The sequence below is a fragment of the Sander vitreus genome, chromosome 2, assembly GCF_031162955.1.
Source record: "Sander vitreus isolate 19-12246 chromosome 2, sanVit1, whole genome shotgun sequence".
NCBI classification, from domain to species: domain Eukaryota; kingdom Metazoa; phylum Chordata; class Actinopteri; order Perciformes; family Percidae; genus Sander; species Sander vitreus.
Window position 1 is genome coordinate 29,464,700 of NC_135856.1, and position 23,016 is coordinate 29,487,715.

The following is a 23,016-nucleotide window of genomic DNA, read 5'->3' on the forward strand; positions in this document are numbered from 1 at the left end:
CATGATTTATTTATGAATTAATTTATTCAAAGATCATGTCTAAGTACCAGTTTCAGCCCTTTGGATCATGTACAGTGTATTTAAACGGGACGTTTTCCGCTCTTTGACGACGGAGCTGTACAATGTACTGTACCTAATATATAATCTAAGTACTGGAAACTGACTTGATGTTGTTTATATTTAAGAATAGAACTTTATAATTTATACGTTTTGTATAGTTTGGAAAGATATCGCAACATTTCTATAACATAATTATTATTTTTTTTTTGACAACGCACGGCCGAGTCAAGTTGCCGTGGAAATGTTCTGATTTTGGTGAGATGGCCAAAAAAAAAAAAAAAAACGTAAAAAATCTTAATCACTTGTCCTAACATGGGTGGAAGATGTTGCCCCTCCCCTCGCTACGGTTGGGTATCGTTACAATTCTTTCCATATTAATACCGTGACCTTGATTTTGGTTCCTGAACGATACTTTTTTCGATACCAATTTTATAAAAACCCATTTTAACAAGAAAAAGAAATTACAACATTATACGTTACGGCACAAATCTTTTTCTTTATTTATTTATCCTACCACGTGATCCCCGTCTCTGTGTAACGTGGAGTTTTTCCTGCGTGTCTCTACAACGTGCAACGTTTGACAGCCAATCACAAACACTATCAGATCTTGGTAGAAGCATGCTGCATGCTTATTGGCTCACTGACGCTGATGAGATTTGCTCCTCAGGTTTTGAAATTTGGTATTAAATGACGAGGCATTTTTCAATACCTCGATACTAAGGAGGCGATTTCGACCGGTGCCTAAAAAGTTTTTAAATTCGGTACTCAGCCCTACCCCTCGCGTGTTGAATTAGTGATGAGTCATGGATGTGAAAGATTCCCTTCCACATAAAAAGGAAGTGCGTCCTGATGGCAAACCACCCTTTGAACTTTCACAACAAGATGTTTCTTAAATCACAGTGCTTTAACTCTCGTGCCATCCCTTGTATTTAAGGCTTCAAAACCAACGCGTGTGGCCATTCTCCTGCTTGTCTTTGAGCCAACAAAAAAAACAACAACACATTTGTCAACAGTATTGCCACTCTGTTTCAGCATGTGTTCAAACTAAATGTGGAAGAAATGTACTATTATTTTTGTTGTTGTTGAGAATTCTCATGTTATTAGAGTTGCTGATTAATTGAAAGCATCCTCTGCATTGTAGGTGTTGATGCTCCTCCGGCAGCCACAAGAGGGCGATGTAGAGCTGTGTGACATCTTCAGAGATGGCTGTTATTTTACACACTCAGTAGAAAGTGGTTTGGGTATTTTTTTTTCAGGTAGGCTACCTAGAGATATTAAATACTGGTCGGTTTGCATGCCTCTTTCATAATTCCGATTATTTTGTGTGTAATTTATATGCATTTTCCAAGTTCTAAAAAGGCACTGTCTTGATTATTCTGTACATATCAGAGATGGATATGCTTTTAGAAACACAGATGTTGGAATGACTTCTGATGAGCAGTTATATTTGAAGATATATACTGTATTTAGAATGTAGGCCTACAGCATTTAGCTTTCAGCTAATTAACATTGTTTTATGCTCATGTCTTTGGAATTGTTTGTAAATCCTCACTTTTGTTGATGAGGACCACTGGGCAGAGCTCCGAGACACAGAGAGATGAAGATGTTGGCCTTGTTCCCAGTGGTCTTCCTGCAATAAACTGATTTACATACACAAATCCCTTTACCACGTCTTTATGAGCTGTTCGCTGGACTGACCACTTCATCATTAACTTCCTCATTTTGACAGAAAATGCCTCAAACTGATTAATCGATTATTAGTCTTGCTTTGCCAGACCTTCCTCCACAGCGCTGCGGAGGAGGGTCTGGCTAGTCCACACAGCATTCCGGGAGAGGGAGAAAAACATGCTCTGGTTTATTGGCTTTTCTTTAAACCAATCACAATCGTCATGGCCGGCGCTAAGCACTGCACGGAGCCCCGGTGCCGCTGCAAAATAGCCTCGGGAAGGAACTTGTTTTGGTGGAACGTGTGTACGTTCAAAAGTTGTTTTAGTCGTGCAACAGAAAACTCAGATTGGACAGATAGTCTAGCTAGCTGTCTGGATTTACCCTGCAGAGACCTGAGGAGCAGTTAACCATAGTCCTCAGAAATCCATCGGAGTTTGAAATTCCAACACAAAGGAAGCATTAGGTACCAGAAATCCGGACGAAAGGGGAACGTCTTGGATATAGACTAGTCGATTATCAAAATAGTTGGCAACTAATCTATTCATCTTTGCAGCTCCAATTTGCAGTGCCAATTATCATTTTAAGATGACTTTGCCTGTAACATTCTGACAATCATGGGGTGCCTGCGATAAGTAGATAGTCCATCAAGTCTGACGCGTTTACTATAACATTCTTCAAATATTCAGTAATACTTTCTAATAAGGCATCATTTATAGAGTGTTAATACTAATGTCTAATAGATCAGTTGACAACATTGCAGGCTCTTCTTGAGGATCTAAAGAGACAAAACAAGTGCCATGCGGAAGTAGAAGAAATACCAACCATTGGGATTCTTCACAATATGGTGAACCAAAACTGGACCCATCAATATTTTCATCAACAATGGGTCATTTGACCATAACGATGAAACCACTATAATTATGAATCACCTCAGCAGTTTCCATAAAAGGCATGTTAGCATGATTCAGCTTTGTTATGGTTTTACTGCCAGCCCAGCAATATAACTGTTTTGAGTCACTCTCTTCGCTGCCAACACCACTGCAGGCAGACAGCTATTTTCTGCTTTTTCTGACCCCAAGTGACCAAATACATCAATGGCTATAATTGCTTATATTTACCATTGATAAAGCCATTGGCTTATAACTTATACAAATAAAACGTAATTTAATGTCTTACACTTTAGCCCTCATTGTAATTTTAGGCAACCTATTTTTTACTTTAGTTCATCAACCCACATCAATTAACTGGTAGGCCTATATCAATATTTATTTCATATTTAATAATACAATTATTTATTCAGGCTTTATATAGGCTATTTAACATACTGTACATTTCTACAGTATGCCTATTATCAAACTTTCTACGCAATAAAAGGTTAGCTATTATAGGGCTACTTTAGCCAGTTTTAGCGAAACTAACTTTAAAGTCAGCTAGTTTTAGCTAAACTAACTTTAGCTAGTTTTAGCTAGTTAGTGATTCCACCACTCCATCTATTTTTTTCTATGTGGCAACTGTAATAATAGGGCATGCATGTCATAGTTAGCCTAATTGCTTATGAACAGTGACGACACAAAAATGCGGATGAAAAACTTTTAGTGTCGACATTTGACTTTAATGACAAAATGAAAAGTCAAGGTAAACATCGTCATTACCTCCTCAGCCAATCAGGCAGAGGCGTCATATTACCGCTGCTCTCCTCCTCTGGGTCTGTCACAGCTCGGTGCTGCTGAAACCCAGTCCCGGTCTCTCTGTCTCTGTCCGACATTAAACCATGTTACCGACCGGGTCCGGGGACAGTGAGGTTCCTCGGTGTCACTCGAAAACCAAACAAAACGACGCAACGCAGCGGCCATGACGTTTCCCCGAGGAGCATAACCAGACTACAACACTGATTTACTGTACTAAAAGGAAACGACTTTAAGGTGAGTAAAAGTAGTCTTTCTGCAGAGGTAAACCGGTTGACTCTTGACCATCATTTGTGGTTTTAACCAGCAAGAATGTCAGGAAGTGTTTGTACTGACTCCAACTTTGATGAAAGTTTTCTGCAGGGTTTCTGTTGTCTGTACTGAAATGTTACTGTTCATTCTGGAATTGTAGGAAAGTGGAATATACTGATTTTTATAAGTGGCTCTGCAGGGCCTACAAAACGTTGGAAAAGCTGCAAATTCTTAATTCTACTCCATGTAATGGATCATAGCATATTATTTTGATAGCCAGATATAAGGAGAATGTAGGCCTACAGCAACATACAGATGAATCAAAATGTCTGGTATGAGGAAACTTTCATAAAACCAAACTCAGTTTTGCTTTCAGTTGCTACATGTGGACATGACCAATTTGGTGCCCTAGGCAAGATTTTTGCTGGTGCCCCTTTGCATCGCAGCCAATTCCACCCCCAGTCATTGTGTTCATACACTAACGAAGAAAGCTTTATGTCTTTAAGGTCGTTTTTATTTTAGAAACATACACTCTTGACGTAGGTCCAGAGAGACCGAAACATTAGTATTTTCCAAAAAACTGTGGAGCTGAAAAGAGTAATGTGCGGTGGGCTATATTCTGTACTCAAGACTTTATTTTTAAAAAAATTAAGGAAAAAACCCCCCGACAAAAACAGTATTAAAGAAACAATGCTGTGTCTCTAGGCAACCCAGAAAACAGGGCCTGATATAGGCTATGTAGTTATGTTGTTGTGTGGGCTTTGAAGTGCCCGTGGCACCCCTATATGGATGGATGGCGCCCTTAGCACTTGCCTATACTGCCTATGCTACGGGCTGGCCCTGGTCATGAACCTGGAAGCTTTGGGAGTTTTCTGCATGTTGGGTTTATACAGATGGAAAGTTCTCCCCCTCTTATCTGTAGCAAGTGTATTTATTTATTTAATGGTGCTTGCTTAAATGGTGGCTCCACTAGTCCTGCAGAAGCATTGCTGAACCTGCACATGGCAGCAGCATTTTTTTTTTTAAAGTTCAGTAAGGTCAAGTAAGACTGTGCTACTTATTAGGCCCAAATACCTCAAGCATTTTCTGACTATATAAAGCTTCTCCTAAAAGTACATACAGGTGCATGGCTATACATCACACACATTTTAGACAGGGACTTCAAAGTATTTTCTCCCGGTAATACGACTTCCATGTGTCTCTAAAACCCACAGGCCTTTACTGCAGTTTTATATCAATTTAGGGACTGTACAAAAATTAGTGTGTGTGTGTGTGTGTGGAGATCTTTTAAATCTGTTATATTTTAAGTATTACAAGACCCTCCCACATGTTATACAATTGCTTTCATAATTATAACTAAAATAGGCAAAGCATAAATAATTACAAGATGCACCCCAACCTAAATTATAAAAGAAGTCTGTGCTGAAAATAAATGCATCAATAAAATACCATCTCCTGCTCTCCGTTCAGCAAAAATACATACAGTCTCTTACTTGGTTATTTCCCAGATATTACTCCACCATCAGGGCCCTAAGTTATAAGAACACAACATGTTGCAACATCTCCCCATTGCCTTTCACTGATCACTGATAGGGGATCGTTTTTCCTTCAGAAGTATGTAATACCCATCTGAACCGGACAGAACACAACATACTCTCGCTGCAGCTCAGTTCTTATCCCTCTCTGTTTCTTTCTAAATGAGCAGTGAGTTGAAGTTTATCGATGTAATAAAGGGGCCAATTTCCTCATTTAAGCTGCTTTGGAATCTGTTAGAGAGATTAGTTTATCTGCAAAACCAAGGATTCCTGGCACAAAGAGCCATGTTACATGCTGCCTTGTGGAAATGATTCAGCAGTAAGGGAGTAAAGGGCCGTCCACACCAAGAACGAGAACTATAACGATAACTATAAATCTATAGTTTTAAAAATCGTCCTAACTCAAGTGGATGGTGGAGTCCACACCACAACTATAACGACAACGACAGTGGAGAACGATATTGTTGGGATCGCTTTCAAAGCAATTTGATGAACGGTAGAAACACTGACAGCCATTCAAAATCCATCTGAGTTTACAACGATGGCACGGCGGAGAGAGACACTGTGGAGACATTTGTTTCACACAGGTGGTTAGTGGTTGTGACTTTTCCCTTCGGTGGGGCTACGATCCTGTTTTGTTTCGGTTCTCAACACAGATCTGACATCATAAAATGTACCCAAATTCACAAATATGTAGGATATTACTACAGACATCCCTGTTATCGTACGTTGGAACGTCTGCTGTACTGTATGTATGTATTATCAGCTGGAGCGTGCAGTGCGTGCTTGACGTCGCTGTTTGCAGAACGTCGTCGCTCAACAGTGTGGATGCTCACATCGTCATAGTTCTAGTTATGTTTATAGTTATCGTTCTTGGTGTGGATGGCCCTTAACAGCTGATAGTGTTTTTTGTCCACAGTGACATAAAAAGACAGTTACTGTTGCCGTCTACTTTCATTTAGGTGCTTTTTATTTTATCGTCCTAGTGGGATGTTTCAGATCTTTCTGCTTTAAACGTCTGGGCTTTCTGTGATTTTATAAACGTATGTTTAAAGTAAACTCCCGTCAAACCAACGTTCAAGGCAGAACCGAGAACTTCCCAGGTTTATGAGAAGTGATGTCATCTTGGCTGGACAAGGAAGCAGCTACTCAGGTTACTGGTGTAAGAGTAAACTGTCCCTGTGGGGGATGTTAACACTGAATGCTTTCACAGGAGCAACACTGGTGTCTGCTGTAATCCTGCAGCAGGGCATGAAATCAAACACTTGGTTTAGTGTTAATTCAGACCATGTCGGTGAGCTATGTATCTGCCAAAAGCCTTATTGAAATTAATAGTGTAATTGGACAATATGGCTACTATGTCAGGATTTAGGGTGTGGGTTAGTTGCAGACAATGCCAGATTGACCACATATGGGGCCCTTGGGCTAAAATGAGCTGCAAAAATGAAAATAGCTAATATTCATGAATTTTGTTCATGGATTGTTCTCATATGTTTGTATCATTTTCTCACTTCTATTTTGAATGAACATGTTTGAAAGCTATAGTGCGTAGTTTATCTCGCTCCCATGAGGAATTCTAAGTAATGACAACAAAACTGTCTGCGCGTCCACATGATACAAGCCTTCTGTGATCGCGCACTACCCCCACCCCTCCTCCACACAGTTGCTAGTAGCCAAGGAGGACACAGATGATTAAAGGAGAATTCCGGTCGATTTCAACACGTAGCTCTGTTGTTTGGAAATTTGGAGTGCTGGCAGTAGCAAGAAAAACTAAAACAATCGGTGCTGCCTATACCGAGGTATCCCCCTGCTAGCGTTAGCACCCAACAGGCTTAAACAGGGCAAGTTTTAAACGTGTTTTTAGCCTCTAAACATGTTCAAAATGTCATTACAAGTGTCTATCCATGTGAAGTGATTCCTTCCGAGGGAACACAGCAAATTTGACTTGAATATTGGATTGTATGAGTTTGACAATCGACTAGTGTGGACTTGACCGAAAAACAAGAAACAAACAGAGGTATGTGCACTGGCTGGATTAACACGCTGGATTTTATGTCTTTCTGTCACATCTACTGCAGTCAGATTCGCTGTGTTCCCTCGGAAGGAATCATTGCACATGGATAGACACTTGTAATGACATTTCGAGCATGTTTAGAGGCTAAAAACACGTTTAAAACTTGCCCTGTTTAAGCCTGTTGGGTGCTAATGCTAGCAGGAGGATAACACGGTGTAGGCAGCACCGATTGTTTTCGTTTTTTTTGCTACTGCCAGCACTCCAAATTTCCAAACAACAGAGCTGCGTGTTGAAATTGACCGGAATTCTCCTTTAAATAAACATGATGGACTCTTCAGAAGAGGTAATTATCTTCACTTGAGTTTTTGCCCGTGAAAGTCAGCGGACGACACAATCTTCTGAACACAGCCACACTGAGAAATACAGAGAGAGTTGTGTGGAGCTGATGGAGTCTTAATTAGCTTTGTAGCAACTCATTTGGCAATGGCTTGAATGTAACTGATGTTTAATAATATAAAAAAGATATGCACTAAAGCTTTAAGTAGGGCTGGGTATCGTTCAAAAATGTTTGATACCGGTACCGATACTAATATCGTGACTTTGATACCGGTTCCTGAACGATATTTTTTTTCGATGCCAATTTTATAAAATCCATTTGATCACCAGCATTATTAGATCTTGGTAGAAGCATGCTGCATGCTTTTCCGTTGGTGCCTAAAAAGTATTGAATTCGGTACCCAGCCCTAGTTTTAAGTAGGGCTGTCAAAATTAACATGATAATAACAAGTTAACGCCTTTTGACGCACGATTCACCCACGCGCATTGGGTGATTTGGGCCTCGGGCTGCCCCGTAGTTTGGGATACCAGGAAGCGATGCAGCAGTAACATTGTAGATGGCTAGCAGAAACAAAGCTGCTTGAGCAGAAATCAATAAAGAAATGGGTCTTTTGAATGGCAAGTTGAGTTTCAAAGCCCTTCCAGATGGTTCTCTCCACAAGACTAAAGTTATTTGCGTGTACTGTTGATGTGAACGGAGTTACCACCGAAGTACGTCCAGTCCCAAATACTACTTGAGCATTAAAAACTTGAAAAAATATCCCTATAAAGTACATTTAGAACAGATTAAAAAAATGATTAATTTGTGATTACGAGTTAAGTATGGACAATCATGCAATTAATCACAATTAAATATTTCAACAGCCCTAGTGTTAAGTTTTGCAACTACAATTCCAATTATGTTTTGGGGGATGGAAGCAAGCAGTATAATGTATAGCCCAGTTCAGACCAAAGATTCGCGACAAGGCGAGTTGAAACTTGCAACTTCTTGCAACGAGCTGGTCTGCAGCGTTCTTGAAACCTGCCAGTTCACACCAATGAGACGAGACGAGACGGTGTATTATCTCCATAGCAACCACTCTTTGCACTTCCGTCCTAACTTCCGACTTTTAGGCTTTTGTAATTGGATATATCATTTGTTTCATGTAAATATGAATGTGGATAACGTTAGTGGTATTGATGTATGCTTGCTACAGCTGAATTTCCAGTGATGAATCGGCGAAAACGCGTTATATGTCTCCGATTCCCTGCTTTGTTCTAAAGCCACTGGGCTCTCCCTCTCTTAAGTCACTCTCTATCTCGCGCCACCATATAACATTACCGTGCTTTCGGGCGGTCGTCATGCCATTTTGTAACATAAAAATAAAATGGATTATGGATCATTTTACTTCTATAGTTTGTAGCTGACTTTACCAGCTGACTTCTCTATTAGCTGTTGAAACAGGTGACATCCCGTTCGTTCTCAAACCAGCCTCTGCGACTTGAACAGCTGAGTCGCAGCGACACCATCAGCTGGTTTGAGCTGAGACGGGCCGGTTCAGATCGCTGCAACTTTTCCCTGGAGCGTTCTAAAACGGTTTCGTCATGTCGCGAATCTTGGGTCTGAACTGGGCTTAGGTAGCCTGACAAGCCAGACCCACATCAAGATGTTGGGTCTGGGAACTCACCATTGACAGGGCTCAATCCGAGGGGCGGGATAAACGGTTGTCTTTCAAATTCCCTCTGCACGCAATAGGATAGCGCTACAACCAGGCAGAGCAACGAAGAAGGTAGCAGAGCTAGTTGATAGATTAAACTTTTGCCGTATCCAGTCGGCAAACTCCGAACACATTCTTCCTTTTTTAAGAATGATTTCAGTGCCGTTCTTTGTTCTTTTCTCAAAGAAAAGCTTAACTCCAAGTCTTCCAGAAGACCGCTGTTCCCAGCAGCAGCAGCCATAAGCCCGCCCACCGACTCTATACACGATGTGATTGGCCTGACTAGAGTTTGGTTTTTCCAGCTGGCAAGTCAACAGAGCGTGCCTACACCCCCCCTGGCTGCAAATTAAATTGGCTGCCGCTAGGGTGTGTCTAGATTTCTAGGCTAGGGCTTAACCAGAGACTGTTTAGAACCGAGACGCCCCAACTCAGAGTAGTTTCCTGTATCTGTGTCAAATGGGCTCCGCCACGGCCATGCCTCTTTAGGAGTCCAGCGGCAGGTCCTGAATGTATTGATTCCAACGGAAGAAGTGAACATGAACACAGATTAGGAGTGATTCTTTCGCCCCATATTCACCAAAGTATATATTGGACCCATTTTTCACAAGCCACATATCTCCAGTACATTCTGACACACACATCAGGAGAAAATGTACTTAGTTTGAGACCTGTTTCTGTCTCAGGACCAAACTCTCGCGAGATCCAGCAACACAGAGAAGCTAACGTCAGATAACGTTCGTGAACGCCCTTATAAAACTAATCTCCGTGATGCTATAGTCTTTTAGCTGTGTAAATATCTACTGTTAGCAAAAGAACATATTAATAAATGATTTGAATACAACTTTTGATCCATCCACACAACGACCATCCACACGACTTACTCACTACACGTTCAAACAAGGCCACACCCCTTTAGGAGACAGGAAGTGTTTTTGTTTATTTAGGATCCTCATTAGCTCCTGCATTACAGGTGCTATTCTTCCTGAGGTCCTTACAACTCACTTGAAAATGTGGCAATGCAATGATAAATATACATAACAACATCGTAAACAATAAAGGTTTAGGTTGAACACATTTTTATGTTCCGTTTTCGTTCCTACCCTCACCTATGGTCATGAAGGCTGGGTCATGACCGAAAGAACGAGATCCCGGGTACAAGCGGCCAAAATGGGTTTCCTCAGGAGGGTGGCTGGCGTCTCCCTTAGAGATAGGGTGAGAAGCTCAGTTATCTGTGAGGAGCTCGGAGTAGAGCCGCTGCTCCTTCACATCGAAAGGAGCCAGTTGAGGTGGTTCGGGCATCTGGTAAGGATGCCCCCTGGGCGCCTCCCTAGGGAGGAGTTCCAGGCACGTCCAGCTGGGAGGAGGCCTCGGGTAAGACCCAGGACTAGGTGGAGGGATTATATCTCTAACCTGGCCTGGGAACGCCTCGGGATGCCCCAGTCTGAGCTGGGTAATGTGGCTCGGGAAAGGGAAGTTTGGGGTCCCCTGCTGGAGCTGCTCCCTCCGCGACCCGATACCGGATAAGCGGACGAAGATGGATGGATGGATGGACATTTTTAAGACAGGTATAACCACATACTATCGTCACATAAACATCCCTTATGTACCATTTCATACCATTGGCGCTATCTTTAGTCTAGAGGATATTTGATATAACCATGGAGTCTGTGAGTTTGCTTCCTTGAGCCCTGTTTTTTTGCCTATTTGTTTACAGTTGGGCATTTTTTCCAAGAAAGTTATGGGCACATTTCTGGTAAACAAAAGATTTAAAGTGGTGCTTTTGCATGATTCTTTGTGGAGAAACTCAGTTTTACAGATGGTAAATGTACTGCATTTATATTGTGCTTTTCTAGACCTAACTGCCACTTAAAGCTTTAGTGCGTAACTTTTTCATATTAATAAACGTCCATTACATTCAAGCCATTGCCAAATGAGTTGATACAAAGCTAATTAAGACTATCGGCTCCACACAACTCTCTCTGTATTTCTCAGTATGGCTGTGTTCTGAAGATTGTGTCGTCTGGTGACTTTCCCACGTAGAAACTCAAGTGAAGATAATTACCTCTTCTGAAGAGTCCTTCATGTTTATTTAATCCTCCGTGTCCTCCTTGGCTACTAGCAACTGTGTGGAGGAGGGGTGGGGGCGCATGCACGATCACGTAGGCTTGTATCATGTGAACGTGACGACAGTTTTGTTGTCATTACTTAGAATTCCTCATGGGCCGGCAGAAACTACACACTATAGCTTTAAAGCGCACAGATCTGACGATTAAATCGACTAATCGATTAGTCGAAAATTAAATCAAAAGAGTGTTAGTTGACTAAGAATTTCTTTAGTGGAGCACAGCCCTACACGTTGATTTTGTGCTTTAGTGGTGCATATTCACAGGGAGGGTCTGGGGGCATGTTGCCTGGTTGGTTATCCAGTCTCAGTTACAGCCAGGCTTGGGCCAAAGTCATTTAAATCCACTTACCGTTGTCTGTTTACCTTTTGCTTGTCTTTCATATCTCCTCCAGGACTCAACAATAACAAGCACTGGTATAATCTTGGTAATCAGACTATTTTCTGTCCTTTTTGGAAGCTCCCACCCTTTCAGCCTTTTAAATCTCAAAAATAAAAGTTATGTGGAGACATTTCCCACCTCCTCCCTGGGCTGGATCCACAGTCCTGGTACTAATTTAAAGGGGAGTAGCCCAGAGACAACAGCCCAGGCTTTTCTCGGTTGACCTTTATGGTGGAAAGTTGGGGCTGGGCGGTGCTGGTGCTTGTTTCTCACCATGATTTAGTCCAGTGGCACTGCTGTTATATATATGAAGTTTGATTTGTTTGACGGTGATTTTGAGCGTTTTTGCATGTTGCTACTGCAAGACTCCTAAAGCTGTGATTAGAGGTTAGGCTGGTGGTCAGGAGGGTGTTCGACTGACAGACGGTTCATAAACATTTCACGGAAAAAAAATGGAAGTAATCCTAACCTTCTGTCCTTGAGTGAAAAAAAGCCATGAGTGTGTAGATTCCTTCTCTAACCAGCACAACATGGGGCAGTCGGTTCAGCTGAACTTACAGAGAACCGCTGACCTAAATTCTGCTGCACGCACGCACGCACGCACGCACGCACGCACGCACGCAGACACGCACGCATGCACACACGCACACACACACACACACACACACATATGTTTGGAGCTGTTTTTTAAGGAATAGCCTTGCTGCTTTAAGTAAGTAAAGTAAATAGCCAAAGTCAGTGTATTCAAATCAAATGCACTCCTTTCATCCCTCCCTCTGTCCTGTGGACACGCATGCACACACACACACACACACACACACACACACACACACACACACCATCATCTGGTTTGCCTCAGGGCAATAACATGACCCACGTGTGGGAGTTCTTTTCTGCAGCTGCCTGCAGCTCACTCTTCTGCATGGAGCTCTGAAGCCCTTTTTTATATTATTTTAGGCCTTTATTTTTATAGGACATCTGAAATCATTAAAAGGGGAGAGAGGGAGGGAATGACATGCAGAAAGGGCCGCAGGTCTGGGTCGAACAGTGGCTGCTGTGTCGAGGAGTGAACCTCCATATATGGGCGCACACTCTACCAGGTGAGCTACCTAGGCGCCCTAAGAAGACATTTTAAAGTTGATACAGCCAGTCTTATTTTCTTAGGTACGTTGTTCCTGAGCTTTGGTGCTGTCACTGCAAAGTTTTCATCTGCTGTAGTTTTAAACCTGGACTCTGGAACAGACAAACTACAGACAGGCTCATGAGGTCTGAAATAAAGCCAGGAGCTAGGCCATGAAGAACCTTAAAGTTGGTAACACCTACAGTACAGAGGCCATAGTGTGATGTGGTACCTTAAAGCCTGGCAGTTCAGCTTTTTCTGTTGAAGATATAATATTAAATATTTCTTAGGTAATTTATGCATTAGTGCCACAGCTTCCCATTAAAATAGACCATCGGTCTATGTAGCATGTGCAGCAAACATTAAACCACACAAATCTGCGTGTGATGCCACCGACGTAAAGTATAATATGCTGCCAACTGAGGACTGATCGCTGATTGGTTGAAAGTCTTATCATAGTGTGCCATCAACAGTCAAATAATGTTGTACGGACCAAAGTACAGAGTGTGGATTGGTAGCTGGAGGGTTGCCAGTTCACCTCCTGGGCACTGCCAAGGTGCTCTTGAGCAAGGTACCGTACCCCATTTGTGCATGAATAGGTCCTGAGCATGTGTGTGTATATTTCAGGCCTGTGTGTACTGATATCTAACAAACAGTGTAAATTGTAATTCCCCCACTGGGGATCAATAAAAAGTATAAAATGAAAGTAACTGAAATTAAAAGAGCTTTTACTTTTCTATTATAATGTTTGCTAATAGATTACATTAGTGCTGGAAACTAGTAACATTGTCCTTGTGTGTGCAGTCCGCCTTTAAATAAACATTAAAGGAATTGTTCACCATTTAAGGAGAAGTACTTATTGGCTTTCTTGCTGAGTGTGTGATGGGATGGATGTCAATCTTCTCGTCTAACTCTCGGCAATTGAGCCAACAAGGACATTTTCTAAAATGTTGAACTACTGCTTTTACTAGTGCCACTTTATAAATACTGTAGGCACCCATTATAAAGGGTTTGTAAAGCCTAATTACTTGTGAATTAGTAGTTAGTAAAACCTTTACTAAGGCTGGATGAGTTGTAAGCCACTAATAAGAAAAATAAATCTAGGAAATTGATCATTAATCAAAGCTAAATATAATGTTTTAATGATACTGAAGAAGTGCCAATAACAACTCCCATGTCTGTGTTCAATGCCATCAAACGCTGAAGCTATTCATTAGCACTGCTAAAGGACAGCACCGCCTCACAGCTAGCGTGACACCCACTGGGACAAAACTAGGATCCCACCATTAGAGTGGGCTTTAAAAACAATGCCACAAGGCTTAACGAAGTCCTGCTGTCACTCTCTTTTATTATTATTATTATGCAAAACACAATGAAGTCTGTGTGTGTATGTGGGGGCGGGGGTCTCCTGCTGTGTCTCTTTTTGAACCGGATAATTTATTAACGCGTTTGCATGTCTTGACATTTAACTGTGTCTGTAAAATCTTTTATACTGTATGCTAGTTCATACCATTTTAATGTCTTCATAAATGTTTGTCTGTGTTTTTGAACAGTCTCTGTGCTGCAGAGCCAGGGGGCTTTGTTGTGGCTGTAAGCAGTCCAAAAAAGTGCTGCTGCGAGGGACTAAACACTGAGAGATTAATAACACACTGTGAAGCGCTGAAGATCCAGTTTCAGTGATTTGTTCCTCCAATAAAATACAACTAGTACTGTAGTTATCAAATGTAAAGTTACTTTGTGAATCAAATAAGTGCGTTAGTGGGTTAGTGCGGTCAACAGAAAGTGTTCGCTCCCAGGCTCACCCGCACTCTGTCAAAACCCAAAACCCAGGTGAACAGGTGAAGCAAACCAATATACTGTTATCACTTCCGCTCAAACCACCTACAATATCAGTGCATAATATAATAATAATAATAATAATAATAATAATATAAATGAGACCATAAACAAAAATACAGGAGAAACATGTGACTCCTACATGCTTGTCTGTGGTTCTGTGAGGGAGGGGCGCATGCTGAGATTTGCCTTTTGTTTACTTGCAGCTGAGGCTCTTACACACACACACAGTAAGGGCTGCACAATTAATCGTAATTGTATCAAAATCACAATATGGACTAGTGCAATATCCAAATCGCAGGGGGGGGGGGCGCAATATTTGTTAGTGGCAAAATATGTGTCAAACCATTCTGAATGAAGTATTGTGGTGCAGCAGAGACGTCCCCGCCTACAAATCCTATCCTACAGACTTTGTTTGGTACAGAGCCTCGCAAAAATCACACTATAATGATTTTAATTTCTTTCAATGTTAATCATTTTCAATGAAAGTGACAATAATGATACAAAAACGATTTTTCCCTCCAATATCGTGTATCATATCGCAATATCAGTCAAAAATAATCGCAATTAGATATTTTCCTCTTATCGTGCAGCCCTAACACACGCACGCACACATATGACTGAATGACACTGACCAAGGAAAAAATTGTTACACTTGTGATTCGATTTTAGTGTTTTGTTGTGGGTTTCGGGACGTTCCCATATTTCAGATTCTCTATAACATAACACAGCACATTACCCGTTACCTGTTGAAAAGCTGTTTGTATAATTCATTTATATTTTCTTTTGCTAACATTAGATATTTACACAGCCAAAAGCCCAATTTAGCATTACGAAAAATTTGGTTTTGTTATTGCGTTTGCAAACATTAGTTGACGTTAGCTTATCTATGTTGCCAGATCTCGCAAGAGTTTGTTCCAAAGATCAATTTCCTAGATTTATTTTTCTTATTAGTGGCTTAGAAACAGGTCTCGAACAAAGTTAATTTCCTCCTGATTTGTCCGTCTGAAAAAGTAGTATCTGAATGTTACGGGAGATATGTTCTGTGGTTTTGCCAAGGAGAGCTGCCCTGCTGAGAGGTAATCTTGTTTCACACAACACCCAGCTCAGATTCATCTGAGGCTCAGAGGTTCATGCATGTGGAACCTTACTGTCAGAGCTTTCATTGACACAGCCACTAGTATCAGATCTTTTACAGAATCAACAGCAGGAGGACACTGAATCATCACTAATGGATTTCCTGAAAATGTCCTCAGTGGGAGCGTTTTTGTAAAGTTAATTTTGTTCCTCATTCTCTCTGGCCCTCTGTCTTTGTTTCTCCAACTTTCATGTGTTTTTGGAAATTAAACCATCATGCCACACTATCAGTTGTACTATGAGACAGTCAGGAAATGATGCAGTCTCTGTGTAGGTTACCACATATGGAGCAGAGGGTGATGTCTTACTTACTGTGTGAGATTAAAAAGTGCATGTGGGGACTGATGGATGAATGGCCCATCTCCCCGGTTTGCAAGGACTGTGAACCCTTTGCCAGGAGCGGAAGGGTTGTCCTAATAGTTGTTGCCTGGCTGGAGAGAAAGGAAGGGGGCACGGATGCCAAAAAAGGAGGAGGAGGAGGAGGAGGAGGAGGAGGAGGAGGAGGAGAGTGGAGGGACGAACAGACACAGATAGAGAAATAGACAGACAGATAAACCGAAGAACCAAAACCCTAAAACCTTCTTTTATGGTGGGAAAGAAGGGCAGCTGTGCTGAAAAACTGAGGACAAGATGGAAAATTAATTATGTACTGTATGTATGAGTACATGGGAACAAAATATAGGAAAAAGTGAGCGTGAAATGTGAGAAAAAGGAGGAAACAGGAGAGACAGGTAATGAGAGGACAGAGGTTCAGGCCAAAAATAAGCTGAGGTTTGGAAGGAGATAAAAAAACGATTGAGGCAATTATCTGAGATGAAGGGGCGAGGGAAGGGGAGGGGGGAGGGGGCAAAGACAGAGGAGGCAGGAAAACGAAAGGAGAAGAAGAGGTGATTGTGTAGAAAGAAAGAAGAGACAGAGGGAGAGGAGAAGAGTCACAATAAAAGCATTCCAGCAGACCAGCACCTCCATATTACTGGCTGTGGCCAAGGCAGGAATTTCCTCTGGTTGCACCACAGCTGAAGTGTCTGGACTGAAACGTATTTTTTGACCCACAGAGCCCTGGCCCCTGCAGACGCTGTCCCAGACGTTGACACACACCCAGACGTAAGAGTTACCCAGTCCTGTGGACAGGAAGACAACATGGCCTCCGGCTCACCACCCGGGAATCCTCCCAGCGGCCTCACAGACAGGAGCGGTAGCTTCTTTAAGGTAAGGACTGATGGATGGATGACTTAGCATGACTTTTCTAAAGACCACTTAGAAATATATAAACCACATCGCTTCCTGTGTACCAAATGTGTTTTTGTTGGGAAAGGCTGACTCAGCAATTTGTGTTTAGGACAGGAAACAAAACTCACAAACTGTGGGTTGAATCACTAGCGTTATACTGATCTCGCATCGCCAGACCTATCTCCACAGCGCTGCAGAAGAAGGTTGGCAACAGGAGCATACACTCCTGGATAGGAGAAAAAACGGTCAGGGGTTGGGCGTCTTGGGCGGCGCTCTTGCCAGTGTATCGCTGTGTGTATTTTGTCCATAGGAAATCCATCCTCCCAATCGATCCCAAAACGTCCCAGTTAGAGAGTAAAGGCCGTAAACATACTCTTTATAAATCTTTACAATCATTCCCTTGATCTTGCACGATCCAAATTTCCTTCAAAACGTGCCATTTTCAGCGTGTAACATTGCTCAGAGGTTCCGGTTAATGTTCCTCGATGCGACCGGAGTTTAACGTAAACACAAAGAAAAGTGGAAGGTGATAATATGAATATTGACAAATGATAGACGGACCTAACACCTTCATTTTTTCCACGTTTCAGTAGTTGCCTCTGCCCTTTTAACTCTGGGAGTATAGTTTTTTATCAGTTGTTTAGTTAAACAAAAATGTTCCTGTTTATACTGTACAGTATGCTTAAATTACCAAAATGAAAATCTGAGGTCTGTGTCTTTTTCTTACGTAGTATAAAGAGAATTGATAGATAAATGCTCTCTGGACTATTTTATCCTGTTGGGAGTTTGTCCTTGCTTCAAATTCTCACATTATTAGTTCTGACTGAACACTTGTCTTTTATATTTTCAGGAAATGTTATATAGTATTGATTGATAAAAAAAAAACATAAAAGTGGAGTTGCGTTGCAACAGTTTCCCTTCTCTTTCTGTCATATATTGAAGGAGTGCTGGATGCGAGGAATGCCAGCTGCACTTGTTGGCAGCCTGACAAACACTCAGAGGAGTAATAAAACTCTCTCTCTCTCTCTCTCTCTCTCTCTCTCTCTCTCTCTCTCTCTCTCTCTCTCTCTCTCTCTCTCTCTGGCTCAGTATCTCTCAGCCCCTTTTCATCTCTGTCTCTTCCCTGTTTCTCTTTAGTCTCTTTGGTTTCCTTTTCTTCCACGATCACTCACTAAACACATACTTACACATTGTCATCCCGCATGCTCAACATCCTCCGCTCACACGCCAAAATAATTAAAGCTGTAGTGCTTAGTTTCTGTCTCCCCCATGAGGAATTCTACGTAATGACAACAGAACCTGTCGGCGCGTCCACATGATACAAGCCTTCCGTGATCGCGCACCGCCCCCACCCCTCCTCCACACAGTTGGTAGTAGCCTAAAAGAACATGTAGGATTAAGAGAACATGAGAAGAGGTAATTAGCTTCACTCGAGTTTCGCTGGACGCCACAATCTTCTGAACACAGCCACACTGAGAAATCCAGAGAGAATTGTGTGGAGCTGATAGTCTTAATTAGCTTTGTAGCAACTCATTTGGCAATAGCTTGAATGTAACAGGCGTTCATTAATATCAAAAAGTTACACACTAAAGCTTTAACAATCAACCAGAACTATTTTCATGCAGTCTCAGATGTTATATTCTTGATTCATTATAACACTATGTTGCCTTATTTCTGGAAAAAAAGGTCTATTTCTAGGGAAGTAATGAGCTAAATCTTTCTCTCTGGTGTGCTGTTTGAATCATGTCCTGGCAGGAACAAATAATGCATACACACCATAGTCTGAATACTTTACAGTGTGTGAGCCTTGTTCACTGTTGCCCTGAAGGGGAAGCTTAATGATAATAAAGTAGGGATAGACCGATTATCGGCCCTGGCCGATTATTGGGCCGTTTTTTTTGGCAGTTTGCAGATTATCTTTATCTGCGTTTTGTTTGCCTGATAACCGATAAAGTTAATGAATTAAAAAGTGTTCTACTTTGGCTCGGCTACAGCTCTGTGTCTGTCCCTCTGCTTCAGTTTTCACTCACCACTGAGTCTGACTTAATGTTCCGCCCACAACACTATCTGACTATTTTTTACTGTGTGTTATGTTGAAAGTTTCTAATTTATTAAATCATCATTTAAAGCATTTAAACAAAGTTTTGTGTTGGAGTTTTTAAAATTCCAAAATCTTAATTTTGACTTAAAGATTTTCATTTTGACAGTAAATGCATATCAGTTCCAACCACGGTTGATTAACTACTTATAATCGGTATCGGCCTTGAAAAAACAGTATTGGTCGATCCCTATAATAAGGTAGACTGTTCACCTGGACCGACACTATTACATTGACCTCCCAGCTGCTCAAGATTCTATCTTTTATCGTTTCCAGGTTCTTTCATTCGTGCCATTTAGAGGCTCCAGAAAAAGCAGAAACCATTCCAGCTCCTGCAGGTTTCAATAACAACGCTTTTAGTCGAATAACACATCATGTTATTTCATCACTGCAATCGATGCTCTGCAATTACACAGTTTTTTCTGCTGCATGTTTTGCCTCACATCGCCGAAAAAGGGTCTTATTGTTTTGAAAAATAATATCTGATGTTGAGCTGCACATGATTTGCAGGTTGCCATCACTATTACGCCATGAATAATTGGATTTACTGCATGTAAAGGTGACCTATTATACAGCATTTTCAGATTCATATCTGTATTTTGTGTTTGTATTAGAACATGTTTACATGCTTTAATGTTCAAAAGACACTCATACTGCCCATGGCTGCTGCACCTGTATTCACCCCATAGACTGTAAATATCGCCCCCTCCCGAAAAAGAAAATTGGTCAGATTACATATCAGCGTTCCTGTTGTTGCTGCCTGTCTCCGTACAGTTGGTGGCTTCAACTGAGTTTACAGCAGCACTTTCTAACTTGAAAACTCCAATAAAGGCTTATAAACCAAATATGACCCGACCGGACACGTTTCAGCAGCAGTGTGACCCGAAATTGGGGAGAAATTAACAACATTGGCAGCCAAGATTACATCTTTCACTGCCGTTGGCATGTAGCTACATGCAACAATGATAACAAAAAACCACTCCAGTCCTGCCTGGCTGGAGCAGATGAGCAATCATAGAAGACCGGCTCGGTGTTACCTGGCACTGAGCCGAGAGTAGAAAAAAAACTGTTGTAACAATTAATCTAGAGATAAGGTTCAAGTCTCTATTTATTAAAATGATTTAACACCGCACTGTTCAAGTAAAATGTATCAATCCATCCACAAAATAAAGTCACTTTCAGGAGGAATACAAAAATAAAAATAATAATAATGAATAAGCTCTTGTTTAACATCCAAGCTCTTCTCCCTTTGATCTTACAGTAAAAAAAGTGCAATTTTAGCAACATATGAAATCAGATGTATCAAATAAATCCAACATAAGGCATGTTGCAGAGGGTCTAATATATAACGATTGGGTCGTTGGATGGTAAACCAAATAAATAACGCTGCAGACTGACAGCATTTGATGATGCTTATTGTTGAGTCATAGCGGAGCATTAAAACAAATCAACGGACTAACGTACCGTTGGGCTACTAGTGGGAACACACATCCGTGTCACTATGTTGATAATCGCACACGTCTACAGTGCACGTTGTGTCCGAGCCCGGCCTGGCCCGACACATTAACTGGAATTATGAGCCCGAGCCCGATTTAAACCCGACAATTTTTTAATACGTGGGCCGTTATAAAGGACTCGTGAGATATCTGAAACAATCTGACCTGGTTGCGCAATTATCAAAGACAGCTACGGGGGAGACAGATTTAGCATAGTTTACCTCACACTCAGTGCAGGACATATTCCCAGACCTATGGGAGAATTTGGAGAGGCATAGCTTTCTCCCCACCCAATTAGGCTAATAAAGTAATGATTAAAAAAACACAAATACTTGATGAAGGACCTGGCCCGGCCCGAGGATAGTGGCGGGACATATGGGCCCGACCCGGACCGTGGGTCAAGTTCGAGCTCGGGCAGAGAATCTCAACTCTACTTGGGAGGGAAAGGGACAAAAAGGTGAGCAGAACTTACATGTGTGTTGCTGCTGTTATCCTGACTCAGGGATGCATTTTACCAAGTCTACAGACTACCACGTTATTGTTGGCATTAAGAGTAAAATACTCCCACACTTTAGAAGACCGTGTGCAAGCCTTTTTCTCAACTTGTTGTTGAACTTTCGAGGAATCCATACTTGTGCAATTGCGCTGTTGCTTGAGGCAGCCGGTTATTTATAGATTTCTACGTGTGATGTGTGGACGCAAATTATTTGTGTCATCACATTTACGTAATCAATTACATCGACGAATCGTCCCAGCCCTTATACATTTTCCTCATTATTTGAAGCTCTGGCCAAATTCAGCATGCAGATCCAACATTATAACATTATATATAACATTACAGAAAAGCATAATAGTTCACCTTTAACGGCACATATAGATTACAGTACGTATGCAAAGCAGCTACAGCCTCGTTCATTGCCAGCCTCAGCAATGGACAAGAGATCTCATTTCAGAGTAAAATTCTTGCTCTTCTGTAAAATCTTGGCAAGCAAGAGACCTAAAACCTTTGACGCACGCTACGCCTCGGTAGACGTGCACAGCTTTCACCTGGCTGCATCTTCTTAGTTCATTCAGGTTGTTTGACAAATTCGGTGTTTTGCTCAGATGAACAAATGAAACCCACTTTCAAAGCTAAAAAACACAGACTTGGACCAATATCAACAGTGAACTAAAAACAACCATTGAAAGTTGCCTCACTATTAATTTCCAGGTTTGTCGTTTTTTCCACCCTCAATAACCCTGTGAAAGGGTTCAGTATGTGTGTAAAAACCAAACACATAGTTTCCCATTGACTCCATCCATGGCTTTAACAGCAGTCCATGCAGAGAATCACTTACCGCTTAAAGGAGCTGAATAAATAAACCCTCTGGTGTGTGTCTATTAGCCCTGCACAATTAATCACGATTTTATTGCAATATGGACTAGTCTAGTGCAATATCCAAATTGTGGAGGGGGGGGGCAAAATATGTGTCAAACCATTCTGAATGAAGTATTGTGGTGCTGCAGAGACGTCCCGGCCTATAAATCCTATCCTACAGACTAAAGAAAACATCTTGGTACAGATCCTCACAAAAACCTCAATTTTTTTTTTTTAATTGTTAACAATTTTCATTGCAAATGAGAATAATGATGCAATAGCTATCATTCCCTCCAATATCCTGAATCATATCGCAATCACAATATCAGTCAAAAATATTCGCAAGTAGATATTTTCCTCGGCTCCGTGTTATGCAGAGTGAGTGAAATGAATTGAGAGTGGAAACAAACCAGATGGGTGAAGAGAGAGAGCTTCATAAAAGTCAGAAAAGCCCAGTGTCTTGTTGTTGAATGCTTCCCTGGATGTCAGTAATTTTTCCCTCTAAAAGTGATAAATAGTGTGAAAATAAGGCCTGCATGGGTGCCGCCATTAAAGCTCTGCAAGGCTCTGTGGCCAGAGCCAGTCACTCAGCATTCTGACCTTCATTTTATAGCTCAAGTCTTCTCCTCTGGCACCATTCATCCATTTTCATTCATATAATCCATGGCCCAGCTCTTAACAGAAGGTAATAACCAGTTGTGGAAGAAGTATTCAGACCCTTTACTTACGTAAAAGTACTAATACCACACTGTAAAAATACTACACAGTAAAAGTCATGCATTGAAAATTAGAGGTGTGCAAAAAAATCGACTCACATTTCTATAGCGATTCAAGCTCTACCAATTCAAAATCGATGTAGAATTCCCAAAAATCTATTCATATTTTTTTTTTTAAATATCGATTTTGAATCGAATCTCGAGCCTAAAAATCGATATTGAATCGTGACATTTTCTGAATCGTGCACCCCTATTGAAAATGTTCCTTAAGTAAA

General features: G+C 41.4%; 1 protein-coding gene across 2 annotated transcripts in view; it reads left to right on the forward strand.

Annotated features, from left to right (window-relative positions):
* Positions 1-3,391: 3,391 nt before the first annotated feature.
* The window catches only part of LOC144527101 (ras and Rab interactor 2-like), a 54,335-nt gene continuing 34,710 nt past the window's right edge, over positions 3,392-23,016 (forward strand). For both annotated transcript variants that reach the window (XM_078264986.1, XM_078264994.1), the window contains exons 1-2: positions 3,392-3,650; positions 16,900-17,053. In XM_078264986.1, the coding sequence (XP_078121112.1) occupies positions 16,985-17,053 (69 nt within the window). In that variant the 5' untranslated portion in view covers positions 3,392-3,650; positions 16,900-16,984. The remainder of the gene's footprint in view (positions 3,651-16,899; positions 17,054-23,016) is intronic.